The sequence below is a fragment of the Myxine glutinosa genome, chromosome 10 (assembly GCF_964187855.1).
Source record: "Myxine glutinosa chromosome 10, kmMyxGlut1.1, whole genome shotgun sequence".
Taxonomy (NCBI): domain Eukaryota; kingdom Metazoa; phylum Chordata; class Myxini; order Myxiniformes; family Myxinidae; genus Myxine; species Myxine glutinosa.
The window spans coordinates 6,835,532-6,851,935 of NC_136270.1; the positions used below are offsets into that span (position 1 = coordinate 6,835,532).

The 16,404-nt window shown below is 45.7% G+C and overlaps 1 protein-coding gene across 3 annotated transcripts in view; it reads left to right on the top strand.

Annotated features, from left to right (window-relative positions):
• The window catches only part of LOC137434260 (zinc finger CCHC domain-containing protein 14), an 89,764-nt gene that overhangs the window by 16,399 nt on the left and 56,961 nt on the right, over window positions 1-16,404 (top strand). For 2 of the 3 annotated variants that reach the window (XM_068127091.2, XM_068127092.2), the window contains exons 3-6: window positions 1,584-1,654; window positions 2,204-2,275; window positions 2,468-2,823; window positions 3,125-3,222. In XM_068127091.2, coding sequence (XP_067983192.2) covers window positions 1,584-1,654; window positions 2,204-2,275; window positions 2,468-2,823; window positions 3,125-3,222 — 597 coding nt within the window. The remainder of the gene's footprint in view (window positions 1-1,583; window positions 1,655-2,203; window positions 2,276-2,467; window positions 2,824-3,124; window positions 3,223-16,404) is intronic. The other variant, XM_068127093.2, reaches the window with a different exon arrangement.

Consider the following 16,404-nt stretch of genomic DNA (forward strand, 5'->3'; position numbering starts at 1 on the left):
AGAATGACCCAGTCTTGCAACCGAGAGCACCTCGATGAAGCCCTCAAAGACCCCTCAACTCTACTCCTCATCAAAAATTTGCATAAAATTTGCATAATTTTGCATAAAATTTGCAGCAGTAATTTGCATAAAAATGGTATGTGGGACATTTTTTCAGCTTGGGGCCATAGCTAGTCATTTTCTACACATTTTTTCCAATCTAGAAACACTGATTAGAAGTATATCTCCGGGGGGTGCAGAGGGACCTAGTCTTCCTACTAGACTAATACTGTATACGTATTGAGTTTGAAAGCTGATGATGTACCATATTTTTGTTGTTGGTGGTGTTTGCTTATTCGATGATAAATTGAGTGGAACATGTTTAATTTTGTGCAGTACATGAGAGGATATTTGTTATGTTAAGGCTCAGAAGGCTTGAAGCGTATTAAGGAAGCTTTGATTTGGACTAAAGTGGGACCGCTGAATTAATGGAGGCCTCATGTTTGAGCCGTGGTCTGACTGTATGCAGCCACAAGCTCATGCCAATGTCTCTATCCACAGGCAAGGCTACATTGAGAGCAATAATGTAAGCAGGAGTGATATTGTGATGGCTTGGAAAGTGATGACAGCATTCGTGTTGGTTCCAAGGAGTTGCACATTATGGTATAAAAGGTGAATAGGTGTGTTTGATCTAATTCACATTTCGCACTTGAGAATTTGACACAGTTTTGCTCCTGAATTTCCTCCCTGCATCTGCAGGTGGGAGGTAAAGAGGCATGGCTTTTATACAACTAGATTATGGCAGTGCCGCCACTGTGGTGGTTTGGGCTACATATTTTGGCTCTAGTTTTTGCAAGCCGATGAAATAACATTTCTGGTTGAAGCAGTCTGACCATAGAAAAAAAAGCCGATTAGAATTTTAAATAATTGTGTTGTTAATGTTTATTTTAGAGGCCATGGAATAATTTTAAAGTAATTAGTGATGTAGTGTCGGAGAAGGAAAATGTGTTTTGTGCATGTCTCGACACCGCACCTCAGCACTCCATTTCTCCTCCTGAGGTTGCCGTTTTTAGACTGTAAGGCTCGTCTCTGCCAAATCCCTTTTGGCAGTTTGCTTCGACTTTCCAAAAAGGCATGCCTTTCGAGGAGAGCTACGTGCTACCTGTGAATATTTAAGTGTGTCTCTGTGCTGACAAATTCCTGTTTTTCCTGCAGATTCTTTATGCAGAGATTTGTGATTTTTGTCTTTTAAAATTCTTCGTCAGCCAATTTTATTGATTTATTCATACATTTATTTTCCACTGCTATGTACAGTTCAACCTACATATCATAATGTTGCCTTTTAAATGCTTGCTTTTCGTATTGCTAAAGAACCGAAGGCTTTCGGAGCGGGAAAAGTGCTTGCCTCGTCCAATTGCCTCTTCACAGTGAGACGGATTGTGATGGCAAACCTTAGTCACTGCTGCACTCTGCGGACAGATGTCTAAGTTTGGTTTATTCTCACCACAAGCTGATGCAGCTGTCTGTTCCAGCCATTAAATCGGTGTGTATCGTTCGTGCAATGGCACAACTCATGGCTTTATTCATTGATATTCTCTCGACAGTTTCGATCGAAAGGATTGAAAGAAAGTGGGTGAAGAAGAAGAGTGATAGACAAGTTGAATATCTTTTGGAAGTGAGTTGTTTAAATTTCACCTTTCAGTCAGCAAAAGGTGATTGTAGCTTTGTCAAAGTGCTTTGGTCAGGTTTCCTTTAACTTCAGAGCATTTTGTAGTCATGGTGGCAGATGGTTATATACCATCCAACTCCATTTTTCTTTCTTTTGGACAGCATCTTTAGTGATATGGTTGGCTTCAATATACCTAAACAGAGTTGTGGGCTTTGAACATGTTGCCAGCTTTTAAACCTTCTTAGGAGAGGGCTCTCTTGGAGAAAAATTCATAAACCTTTGTAATATTTTGAATGGAATACTATTCTTGGTGAAAGCGAGTGTCGATCTTCGTCGGCAACAAGTTAGTGGATTTGATCAATATAGTTAATAAGAGTGTGTTGAACACCATGAGAAATTAGTGTTAGCCCTTTTCTCCTGTGCCGAAGAGTTAATGCTTGAAACGACATCCGCACCTTGTTTCCCACTGTGGTTAACATTCTGTTGGTGGTTTTCAGTTGATAAAATCAATTGATTTACAACATATTTCAAAGTCTGCTTTGTCCTACATATCAGGTCATGTGGTCAAATGGTTTCAAGAATAGTTTGACGAAGACGCAACCGGAACTTCTAGAATTCTTTGCTAAGGCAAGTACCTTTAATTGTATGGCTGTGAAAAACGGAAAATATTTTTGGATGGCTGAGATTTTATAATGAAACGTGGTATATTGCAATTGTATAAGGGTGTGGTAGGCGCAAGCCTCTTCCCCACATTGTTTATGGATTATCATGCTGATTTATCATGCTAAATTGCACTACATTGTGCTTTTTGGCTTGCAGTTGCCCCAAACCTTCTGTGAGAATGGACTGGACAATGTCGGGCTCTTGCCATCATCAGTTTCTCGCAATGCCATGATAACACAGATCATCGCACCCCACGAGCGGAAGCCTTCACAATCTGCCATCGGATGTGATGGATTGAGCATGAGACGCATTTCGAGGCGTGATCATGTCTCATCTCGTTGGTGTGGACAGCCAGCATCATGGTCCACAAAAGAAGAACAAATTGAAATGGCAAAGACAGTGTCACCAGGGCATTCCATACTCCCAAAGGAGGAGGTTGCGGAAAAGGCTGGTGAAACGCAATCGCCGACACTGACGGTCAACAAATCCTGTGATATGGATGCCATCCTCAAGTGAGCTTACTGCGTTGTTCTTTTTTGGACAACTTTAAGAAAACAAAAACTGTAGTGGTTTACAGTAGTGGAGAACTATTGATTACTGGAGCACTTAATTGCTGCAGTATTTTACAGATGAAGTTGAAAAAAAAAATCAACTTGTTCGAACTTGCAATTTGCAAATATGACAACAGGTAAAATATTCCAGAAACTTTATTAAGGCCACAATTGCCTTATAAGCATTGCATATGTGCAGTCATGCACTTGTGCAGGACTTCAATTTGAGCCATTGTCTCATTGCCTGCCATGTTACTCGCAGGTGTCTCAAGTCATTACCACCCCATGTGCTCGCCACTGCTCATGTCAAAGACTTCCTTTGGGACAGCCAGAACCTGCAGATAACCTCCTGTGAGCAACGTATGTATTTTTTTATGGAAAACCCTGCTCTTCCTCTCACTTTCCATGGGCACTTTATTTACGGGTTTGTTTTGCTATATTTTCTCGATTGCCTGTGTCATTCCAAGATATATTTTTTATTCACTTCAAAAGTCGCCTTTGTTCAATTTGATTACGACATAAAGATCATGAGTAGTAATCTTCTACTGTCCATTTATTAAATCCTGGCAGTATAGAAATAGGTCGAACAACCTTGCAAGTCAGGAAAGGAGGGGCAAAAAAACGCAGAAAATTTTGTATTTGTTTTATCAGCAGTTATTTTTGAGATTGAGAATCTTGCAGAACAGAGGAACATGCAAACGGCACAATAGCTATGGCTTCTTTGTTTAAAAAACAACAACTTTATGATCAATCAGAAAATGCAGCAGATGTTCACTACATGCATCCATGCATACTACCTCTTCACTGGAATGGTGACCCGAAACCCTCATCTCGTATCAGCAATTCCTGCAAAGGTTTTAACCACTAGGGGGTGTTTACTATGTATCCACCCTATTTTGGCATCTATTACACATTTTAAGCTGATATAGGCAACCGAGAATTATGATTTTTATTGTTAAAAAGGTATTTCCGGCTTCGGATGCGGTCTGTAGTAGGTGGAGCCTGTGAAAGACACAGGACTGCACAGAACTAGTGTCAGTTGTTGCACTATGTTCCGCAGGATGCGATGGCGTTGTTAAAAGGTTGACCAGTGGCAGCAGTATGTCAGCTAGCACTCACTGCTTGTATGCAGTGGGTAGTACTGTCTTTCACAGGCTCCGCACACTACAGACCCCATCTCAAGCCGGAAGTACCTTTTAACTGGAATATATATATATATATATATATATATATATATATATATATATATATATATATATATATATATATATATATATATATATATATATATATATATATATATATACAAGAAAGATGATCTGCATCGCTGAAATATCATAAAATAAATAAAAGAGAGATTGTGGTGAAAAATACACTGTTTTAAAAAGAAACATGATCGACGTTTAAAGCATAACACTTTTTTATTTATCTTTCTATACATATATACAGTCACGTGAAAAAGTAAGTACACCCCATGTAACGTTTTGACTTTTTCAACATATTTCAACATACAGCTATTTGATCTTCATTACAACAATATTGATAGGTAAAGGTGATATAATATAACAAATATCATGAAACATTTACATTTTGTAGTCCATTGTATCATTTAAATAAACATAAATGCTAATTTCGCATGTGGAAAAAGTAAGTAGACCCTTGGCTCTAATAGGTGGTATTGCCCCCTTTGGCAGAAACAACCTCAAGTAGGCGTTTCTTATAACTGTCTACCAGTCTCTGACATCAACTGGGAGAAATTTTTGCCCACTCCTCCATGCAGAATTCTTTCAGCTGTGCGATGTTTGAGGGGTTTCTTGCATGCACAGCTCGTTTCAAATCCCCCCACAACATCTCCATGGGATTTAGATCTGGGCTTTGACTTGGCCATTCCAGAACCCTCCATTTCTTTCTTTTCAGCCATTCCTTGGTGGATTTACTGGTATGTTTCGGGTCATTGTCATGTTGCAAGGTCCACCTTCGGTTGAGCTTCAACTTTCCAACAGATGGCCTCACATTATCCTCAAGCACCCTCTGGTACAATGAAGAATTCATGGTGGATTCTATGATCGTGAGCTGCCCAGGCCCTGATGCAGCTAAGCTGCCCCAAACCATAATATATACACCACCATGCTTTACAGTTGGTATCAGGTTCTTGTGGTCAAATGCTGTCTTTGGTTTTCGCCAAACATGTCTTCTGGTACTGTGGCCAAATAGCTCCACCTTTGACCCATCTGTCCAGAGCACATTGTTCCAGAAGTGCTGGTCTTTGCCGAGGTGTTCATTGGCAAACTTTAGTCTTGCCCGAATGTTCTTTCTGGACAGCAAAGATTTCCTCCTGGCACGCCTCCCATGTAGATCAAATTTGTGCAGCCTCTTTCTCATGGTAGACTCGTGCACTTTGACATCAACAGTGGCAAGAGCTACCTGTAGGTCCCGTGATGACATTCTGGGGTTCTTAGAGACTTCTTTCAGCATCTTGCGGTCTGCTCTCGGGCTGAACTTGCTGGGGCGGCCTGGTCTGAACAAATTGGCAGTTGTTTGGAATATTCTCCACTTGTAGATGATCTTCCAGACAGTCAAATGATTGATTTCAAATTGTTTGGAGATCTTTTTAAATCCCTTCCCAGACTCTTCGGCATCTATAACCTTCTTTCTGAAGGCCTCAGAAAGCTCTTTTGATCCAGGCATGGTGATGCCGCACACCTCAACAACAAAGAGCAAACCAAACGAAATGTCTGAGGTTTAAATAAGACAGGTTCCTCCATGATCCTCTCTGAAGATGTTTTAATCTTTTGCACCTGAGCTGGTGCACCTGATTCTAATTTTAGGTATTTGAAGTAGTGATAAATGTAGGGGTGTACTTACTTTTTGCACATGCGAAATTTGCATTTATGTTTATTTAAATTATACAATGGACTACAAAATGTAAATGTTTCATGATATTTGTTATATTATATCACCTTTATCTATCAATATTGTTGAAATGAAGATCAAATAGCTGTATGTTGAAATATGTTGAAAAAGTCAAAACTTTACATGGGGTGTACTTACTTTTTCACATGACTGTATATATATATATATATATATATATATATATATATATATATATATATATATATATATATATATATATATATATGTATATATATATACGTATATATATATACGTATATATATCTATATATATATATAGAGATATATATACGTATATATATATATATTGTTACCGATCGCGGATTAAGATGTTAGTTACCGAGCGGTTTGGTATTTCCGCGACCGTTACAGGATCCCTGACTCACCCGATTCACCCAGAACTTTGGCCGTATCGCACCCTAGCTGCTCAATGAGGGAAAAGACAAAAACGACGCAATGTAAAGAGGAAAACGAAGGCCACGAAAGGTTTGAAATACTACTACATTTATTTACTATTTACACACAAGCAAAAAGAAAGCAGTGACGTTTATTTACAAGCACATAAGACGCAGGACACAGGGAAGTACTAGCTTATCGTTATACAGACTTAATTAACCCCAGGACAGAACAAACAAAGACGACTCACACGGGGAATTGCAGAGTGGATTGGCTGGACGGCAGTGCGTGGCTGGAGGGGGAGGACGGCACGGAGCTGGCTGGAGCTTGATCCTGCACGGGACGTCGGGCGGGACCTCGACGGCCGCTGATGCCTCCGATCCTGTCATGTGCGTGGGATCACGGGTCGGATCACGGGTCGGATCACGGTCAGAGCCGACGCGCTGGTGGGGGGTCTGGCGTGACGGGTTCTCTCCTCTCTTCTTTTGTTTGGTCCAACCACTCCGTCTCCAACGCAACCCCTCAACGCAATCACTGAACGCAACCACTGAACGCAACCACTGAACGCAACCACTGACGACCAACTCAGCTCTTTGTGACCCTCCTTGTCTCGGCTCAAAAGTGCATCTCCGTTTCTGCTTCCAAGCTCGACTCCCCCAGGGAGCGTCGCGCTGTGGGTTATATAGGCCCCGCCCCTCAACCTTGGCGAACCTCCCCCAAAAGTTCTTCCTCCGCCCTCTCCAGCCAAACCCCTGGCTCATGGTTGGTCGAGTGGGGCTGGCTCACTCCTCCCCTCTCTGACGAGGTGGGGAAACGCCTTCCTTCCCCCAACCCTGCCTCGTGGTCAATGGCGGATGAAGGGAAAAACCGACCAAAATACGGAAGGCGCTTCGAATTGCAATTGACGGAAAGGGGGGAATGGAAGGGAATCTATCTCTTTCACTGGTGCAATGGAGTATTTCAATTAATGGAAGACACAGCCTTACGCTAATACACATAATAAGGATATAACTGTCAAAAGAAAGGATATATCGTGTCCTGCATGTATGTTTTTATGGACTAACTACGGGAACGCCCTTTGACCTTTATACAACCACAACGGAGGGAGGAGGGGTGATATTTTACAACAACCTTTTACAACAACATTTTACCACAACAAAAAAACAAAAAAAACATTCTCATATCCACAACACTGCACCCTCCTCCCCTTAGGCACGTCCCGGGCCTATTACTTTTACCTTAGTGTGGCACGTAGGTGTAGTTCCCTCTACTTTTAACCTGACCCTGAGTGCGACAGTTTTAAAACATAAATAAATGTGTCCCGCTGCTCCATTGCACCCTACCTAACAGACTTACGCCCACAGTTAACCGAATTGCGGAATGGTCTTCAAACTACACACTGACGGTGGGAAGCATTATTTACACTGACGCTAATTTTATTTACAAAACTAACCCAGGACCTGTAATTGTTCTTTCTGGGGGGAGACAGTCTGCTCTGCATCGACGCACCATTAAAAGCACCCAAAAACGCACCAATACACACCCAAGCACCAATCGGTGCAGTCACCATAGTTCATCAGTGTTCCATAAAAATAAACCAACAACCCCTAACCCTGCAGGTGATCTCTTGCTCTTCGGCTCCCTCTGCTGGTTATTATTATTTGTCTTCCAGATGTTGTCATTCTCTTTTGCTTTGCTTACTGGCGGCCTATTTGCAATAAAGTGTGCCCAATGTGTCCTTCTTATTTATTTTATTTATGGCCCACAGGGCCGACTAGTGTGGTTCACCTGGGGGGCATCGGTGCCCTGTGGCCAAGGTCCGCCAGCAAGATTTCGGGCCCTCATGGCCGGTTCCAGCAGAGGGGCCATGCCCCAACCCATGGGGTCCATAAGTGGTGCTCGGCCACAGGCATGTGGTCCATAATGTGGTGCATCGATGCAGACAGCTGGTTCTGGGAATTTCGGGCGCACAATGGCCGACCCACGCACGCTCCCCTCGGCGCCCAATGGCGCACAGGTCATGTGGGAGACAAAAGAAAGACAATTGAGCAAGGGGTAAGGTCACAAGGGTACACGTCAAAATGGCAATGCAAGGCGAAATGCGTACGGAGGGCGAAGTGAGAAAGCTCGTCCCTACCGTACGTCACCCCCCTGTTACCTAGCCCACCCTTGCCCTTACCCCATATGTACAAAACCTACACATTACCAATTCGTCACTACTGTCACGTCTTCCCCATATTTCCCCTATACCAAATTCGTCTCCACAATCCCTCTACTTCAAAATTTGCCATCACCAAATTCATCATCAATCCTCATAAGGAGGCAGAGATGGAACATCAAAGCACAATGTCACACCCACGTCATGATGCGTCCCACAATCCAAACATTTGCATCATAAAAATAATTAAACCATGGCATGGTGTGGAGTACCTGTCACCTCAGGCGAGTGGATGCAGATGGTGCGAGGAGATCCTTCATCCTAACTATCCTCTAAATGACATTAACACACTTTACACTACCCGGGGTCTTTCCCTGCCAATCCATTGGCCACTTACACTATGGGTTCTAAAAACCAAATTCCCATTGACCAAACTGTGGTGCTTCTCAATTTGGGGTCTCACTCCCCCGATTCATCTCCCGGTGCCCTCGCACAATTTCTGGGCTGCGACGTGTAGCTCTCCCAGCAGGTCTACCCACCTGCACACCTCCACCACTGTAGTTGCCTCCGAGCTTACCTGCTCCTTACCCTAACCTAACTAACTGGGGACAGCCCTTCTCCTGGCTCTGTCACCCCATGGTGCCCTCTGGCACTGGGCTACCCGGGTCCGTCCTCCGGATCCTCGGGCCCCATCCACAACAACTACTACCGGCTCCCAGAGCCCACCTGCGGCCTCACCTGGCCGACATCCTCACAGTGGTGGAGTGCCCAAACCAACTACACACACTAACAGGCTACACGCCCAGCCATTTCCACAACACTAATGCACCCATCCAAAGACCATTCTTTCACCCGCACCACAGATGCCAATATCCAACCACAATTTACCTGTACCCTCTACCTAACACTTACACTACCCGCCCCGGGTATCCGTGATGGGGGTCCACTCTTCCCCCATTCACACCTTCGCACCATCCACTCCACTCCACAATTTCCACCATACTCACTACACGACCATCAATTCCAATACTCCATACCATTTATTCCATACACCTGTCTTTCATTCACCTGTCGTTGCACACCTGTGCAATCCTACCTGGTGCCACCTGCACCCTCCTCCTCTTCCTGGACCAGTTGGTCAACACAACACACATCACTCACTCATACACTGCTCCATTCACCTGTTCAGTTGCACACCTGTGCAATCACACCTGTTCAATTCTCAACCAGCATCATCTCATCTAACTACTCCCCTCTGAAACTTGCGCTTCCCAGTCGTCCCTTTAAACTATTGCGCTCCCTCGTCATTATAATCCACACTAATCTACCTGCGTCCCCACTACAGGTATCAGTCACTAACTAACCTTAACGTTACCTAATGTCATCTTCGCTAGATCCCTACAATATAACCTAACCCACCCGGGCTAGTTTTCACTGCCATACACCCCATAAACTATAGCTCCTTTGCCCCACCTGTGAGGGATGGTGGATTTGCCATCCCACCACATCGGGGGTCTCTCACTACCAATTTCGCTCGTCCAAATCCAACAATTCAAAAATTTTCCATTTACTGCCAATTCTATTCACTTTTCTAAATTTCGTTTTAAATCACTATCACTATCACCATCACCCGTCTACTTATTACATCCTCTCGGTGCGCCAATTTCCTTCGAAAGCTCGGCTTCGTACAGCCGAGCCATGAACGCGGGTTCTTTTGTGCCAGCGGCTGGATACGTCCCGCATTCGTGGCAGGGATGGGGGCTTACCCGGGCCGAGATCCCACGCACCACCTCGGCGTGGAGCCATCCAATGTCCCGATCTCGACCTGCCGGCACGTCTCAATAGAAAGTGGTCGCCATGACGACCCTTCCTATCGGGCGGCCCGCTCCGTCTAGTGGAGCCCGGACGCGGCCGTTCCACGCGAGGCCCAGCGTGGATCGCGCACGGCGGTTCTTTCGAAACCGCCGTGGTTCGGATCCCCGCTGGTTCTCGCGGCACGCGAAGCCCGGCACGCACCGAGGGCCCGAGTCGGCTATAAGTCGTTCTAACCTTTAACCCGGTTATCGTCGACGCCTCACCTGGATGCTTACAAGCATACGCTACCCCTTTCGTGCTCATACATGCAGCCGTTTCCATGCTCTTGGTCGTACCTTCTCTAACACACCTCGGTACACTCATTCCGCTCACCGACTTGGTCACACACCTGACCACCGAACACCTTGGCACACATTCGTCGCTCGCACACCTCACCAACACACCTCTTCGCGCCCCTTTCTCGGTCACCTCCTTTGTGACGATCACAGGTGTGCTCTCACCCGCACACCCAACCGCGTGCCTCACGACCAACTCAAATGTGCCTTCCCACACACGCTCTACCATTCCAGGTGTGCATCCTTCCATTCCAGGTGTACATCCTCGCTCACCTGTCATAACCAACTCACGCTCCGTTTCACTCTCACTACTCTCACCTCCATTCTTGACCGCGCACTTACCCTTACTCTCGACAGCACACTCTTTCCTCATGCACCCGTCCGTTACACACCTTTCTCGCGCACACTTTTTCGTTACTTCCTCCGTAACACTCACCCCACCGCGCTTCCCTGTGCTCCCTCGCACACGCGCTTCGACCAACTCACTCTTGACGGCACACTCACTCCTCGGCGTGCACTTTTTCCTCACACACCCCATGGTCGGACATTCTCGCACACCTCTTTTTTCGCACACCTGACCTGTCACATACTTCACCAACGGCCTTTCACGAACACCCGGATCCAAACCAATCCCCAAGCCGACTGAAGCTTTCCTCACATCATATACATTGCCACTCACCTCCGTACTTCGTCTCCGCACCTCCTTTGCCACCTGCAAACTTTTTATTTGGTTAGTGAGCACCTCATCATGATTTGAACACAGACCTTGTACATATTCCATTACCTCCTCCTGGATTTCTCTCTTAGTTTCTGTCCGTCCCTTCTTAATTTCACTCACCTCTTCTTCCACTTCCTCTAGTTTTTGTTTAACCTCTTTTATTTCTCGGTGCGTCTCCTCAAGTTCGTCCTCTAGGGCTACCGTGACCGTCTCTATGTGCATCCTCACCTGCCGGTCCTTTGTCTCCATTATCTCTGTCACCTCGTCCACCCTCATTGTCAGTTCCTCCCGTACCATCTGACATTGCCTCTGTGTCGCTATTAATTCGTTTTTAATTTCTTTTTGTGTCGCCTTTAACCCTCCGAGTACTGCAGTGTTCCTTTGAACCTGCTCCACTAATTTCGTTTGTCCCTCTGTCAGCTGTTCCACCTCCTCCGTCAGATCTTCTATTCCCCCTTGTAACTTTGCCGTATTATTTCTCACCTCTTTCTCTATACGCTTTTCGCCTCGCTTTACCTCCTCGCGTAGCCCCGAGACCTCCTCACTCACCCCTCGTCGTATTTCCTCCATCTGGTTCCCCATCTGTTCGATTTCCCGGGCGGATTGTTCCCCTATTTCCCGCAATTTGTCCTCCATCCTATTTTCTAACCCCATTAACCCATTTTTCACCCCCTCTAACTGATTCTCCTGGGCAGCCATTCTGTTTTCCACCCCCGTTAACTCATGTTTCACCCCTTCTATCCCATTGTCTAACCCCTCAAATTTCTTGTCTAATCCCTCAAATTTCTTTTCTAATCCCTCACCGGTACCCCTCGCTTCGTCCCTCATTACCCCCATTTGGTTTCCCATTACCCCCAATTGCTCACTCTGAGCCCTCGCTTCGTCCCTCATTACCCCCATTTGGTTTCCCATTACCCCCAATTGCTCACTCTGAGCCCTCGCTTCGTCCCTCATTTGCTCACTATTCTGGGCCATAAGGGCCTTCATTTGTATAAAAAAAAGGTTCAAATCCACCAACGGTGCTGCTACGGTCGCGGCAAAATTTGGTGCCGCTACACCCACGTGCGTGAGGACGCCACTTTGCGCGTCCGATACTCCCGCAACCACATTGCCATTTTTCTCCTCCCTTTCCTCCACATACATTTCCCCGAGGTCCTGGGTCGATTCCACCCCGTCTATCTCTCCCACCGGCATCCCGTCGCCTTGAACAGCCATGGCGCGATTTCAAAATTCGGGTTTTTTTTTTTTAAAACAAACAAATTTCGGTTCTTTATAATTTTGAGCGCGTGAAGCGCGCTTCGGGTCCGAATCTCACTCCTCGACACCAATTGTTACCGATCGCGGATTAAGATGTTAGTTACCGAGCGGTTTGGTATTTCCGCGACCGTTACAGGATCCCTGACTCACCCGATTCACCCAGAACTTTGGCCGTATCGCACCCTAGCTGCTCAATGAGGGAAAAGACAAAAACGACGCAATGTAAAGAGGAAAACGAAGGCCACGAAAGGTTTGAAATACTACTACATTTATTTACTATTTACACACAAGCAAAAAGAAAGCAGTGACGTTTATTTACAAGCACATAAGACGCAGGTGACACAGGGAAGTACTAGCTTATCGTTATACAGACTTAATTAACCCCAGGACAGAACAAACAAAGACGACTCACACGGGGAATTGCAGAGTGGATTGGCTGGACGGCGGTGCGTGGCTGGAGGGGGAGGACGGCACGGAGCTGGCTGGAGCTTGATCCTGCACGGGACGTCGGGCGGGACCTCGACGGCCGCTGATGCCTCCGATCCTGTCGTGTGCGTGGGATCACGGGTCGGATCACGGGTCGGATCACGGGTCGGATCACGGTCAGAGCCGACGCGCTGGTGGGGGGTCTGGCGTGACGGGTTCTCTCCTCTCTTCTTTTGTTTGGTCCAACCACTCCGTCTCCAACGCAACCCCTCAACGCAATCACTGAACGCAACCACTGACGACCAACTCAGCTCTTTGTGACCCTCCTTGTCTCGGCTCAAAAGTGCATCTCCGTTTCTGCTTCCAAGCTCGACTCCCCCGGGGAGCGTCGCGCTGTGGGTTATATAGGCCCCGCCCCTCAACCTTGGCGAACCTCCCCCAAAAGTTCTTCCTCCGCCCTCTCCAGCCAAACCCCTGGCTCATGGTTGGTCGAGTGGGGCTGGCTCACTCCTCCCCTCTCTGACGAGGTGGGGAAACGCCTTCCTTCCCCCAACCCTGCCTCGTGGTCAATGGCGGATGAAGGGAAAAACCGACCAAAATGCGGAAGGCGCTTCGAATTGCAATTGACGGAAAGGGGGGAATGGAAGGGAATCTATCTCTTTCACTGGTGCAATGGAGTATTTCAATTAATGGAAGACACAGCCTTACGCTAATACACATAATAAGGATATAACTGTCAAAAGAAAGGATATATCGTGTCCTGCATGTATGTTTTTATGGACTAACTACGGGAACGCCCTTTGACCTTTATACAACCACAACGGAGGGAGGAGGGGTGATATTTTACAACAACCTTTTACAACAACATTTTACCACAACAAAAAAATAAAAAAAACATTCTCATATCCACAACAATATATAAAGCAGTAAAGTATGTTTGTTTGTTTGTCCTCTTATAACTCGAGAACTACTCATCGCAGAGAAAAACCAAAGGAATATTCGGAATCAGTACATCTCAGAGCAACTACAGCACACCTTAAATTTTAAAAAACTTCGGGTTTTAAAATTAGCGTATTAGCGCAGAAGCGCTAGCAGAAGAGGGAGGGAATGGAAGGGAGGGAGCGCAGCGCTCCCTCTAGCGCCACTGTATGTTCGTTTATTACGTACGCGCTTTGATGGGCGGGGCGTATGGCGTTCATGAAATGGTCGAATGCGGAAGTGCTTGAAGCCGTTGCGAGCGACTCGCACGATCTCTTGTCATGGTCCACAAGATTATCACAGAGACGTGCAGCTTCCAGCATTACGAGATATGATCGAGACCTAACTTTTGAGACCAGTCCCAGCCTTCTAGGCCCCGTGGTTGGTTCAGACGACCCCGACAAAGGACGTGTTGGATTTTATCGCGAGCCGATTCGAGCGCCGACGTGCCGGCGAACAAAACCAGTCATATCTTTTTAACGCGTGGTTCGATTTTTACAAAATAAATTTTTCTTGAAGGGCTGAACCGTGCGCTCACAACGATACCGAGTTTGACCCTGGGAGAGCCGTTTTGCGCCGGCAAAGGCGCCTTGTTTTCCGTGATGACCATGTCGTGCTGCATAGATTACCATAAATTATAATATATTACCGGCGTTCCGTGACGTCACGGCTCACTTAATTGCAATTATCTCTGGGATTCCTTGGCCGAATCGTACCAACTTCTATCTATCTATAATTCCAGTAATCTCTGTGTGTATGTCTGTGTGTCTGTGACCGCTGTTTCTCGACAACCACGGGTCCGATATACTTGAAACTTGCCAGGTATATTGCTGGGGACCTGAGGATGTGCCTTTTCAAGGTTTCATATTAATCGGACAAGTAGTTACCGAGCTATGTCCAAAAAACGATTCAACCAATCAGAGAGCAGCGAGCTATCACGTGTGCCGAACGTGCCGAACAGACTCTGCCTCGGACGGCACATTTGAGAGCGTATTCATTTATTTCACGTTGGCAAACTATGTTGCCGCTATGTTGGCGTTAAACTATGTTTTAAAACTAATTAAAACTAATTTGCGATTCTTTCGCTTTCCTGCGCGTTTGTGCACGCTATGGCGATTTCTTTACCAAACTCCGCAAGCCGTTCGCTTTGGACCAAACCATTTCATGTAAATAGAGGGGGGGGATTGTCACCGTACTCGCAAGCCGTTCGCTTTGGACCAAACCATTTCATGTAAATAGAGGGGGGGGATTGTCACCGTACTCGCAAGCCGTTCGCTTTGGACCAAACCATTTCATGTAAATAGAGGGGGGGGGGGATTGTCACCGTACTCGCAAGCCGTTCGCTTTGGCTTTGCGAATGGACCAAACCATTTCATGTAAATAGAGGGGGGGGATATAATTTTAGATATATATATAGTACGGGCATGCCCTAGTATATATAAAGCAGTAAAGTATGTTTGTTTGTTTGTCCTCTTATAACTCGAGAACTACTCATCGCAGAGAAAAAGCAAAGGAATATTTGGAATCAGTACGTCTCAGAGCAACTAGAGCACACCTTAAATTTTAAAAAACTTCGGGTTTTAAAATTAGCGTATTAGCGCAAAAGCGCTAGCAGAAGAGGGAGGGAATCGAAGGGAGGGAGCGCAGCGCTCCCTCTAGCGCTTCGCAGCGCCAGCGCTTCTGTTAGCGTAATTAGCGTATTTCGGAACATTAATTTTTCAACTTCATTATTCGGAATCAGTACGTCCCAGAGAAACTTCGTAATGTTAATTTTTCAACTTCATCCGATTGACATGGGACCAACGGCATGTGACAGAGAGTGAAACATACATGCTACATTTATTTGACGACAATGAGTTCCGACTTCCGGGTTCGTGCCGCCAACCCTGTTAGGCGCCTCTTGCGGCACACAGGGAATTATCAGTGAACTGGTACTCAATTTGCCGACCTCGGTAGGATGACAGGCTGAGTCAACCCCCCTGGTGTTAAGGGGGAGGAGGGGAGGGGGAAGAGGAGGGGAGGGGGAAGAGGAGGGGAGGGGAACGGGGGGGGAGGGGGGGGGAGGGGGGGGGAGGGGGAAGGGGTCCCCCCTCCCCCCCGTCCCCTCCCCTCCTCTTCCCCCTCCCCTCCTCCTCCCCCGCCCGGCAATGCCGGGTACTTCTGCTAGTATATATATATATGTATATATATATATGTATATATATGTATATATATATATATATATATATATATATATGTATATATATATATGTATATATATGTATATATATATATATATATATATATATATATATATGTATATATATATATATATATATATATATATATATATATATATATATATATATATATATATATATATATATATATATATATATATAGATGACGGGTTGGCCCCCCCTTTGGAACTCAAGAAGAGGCACCTTGAAGCAGCAAATGAGGTTTAATGAAAAATCGAGCAAACATAATATTGTGGAGCACGCCTTGAAATCGCAGGGCCCTGTCACACAGGACCTGCAAGTCCAAGCCACACTAAAAACTCAGCA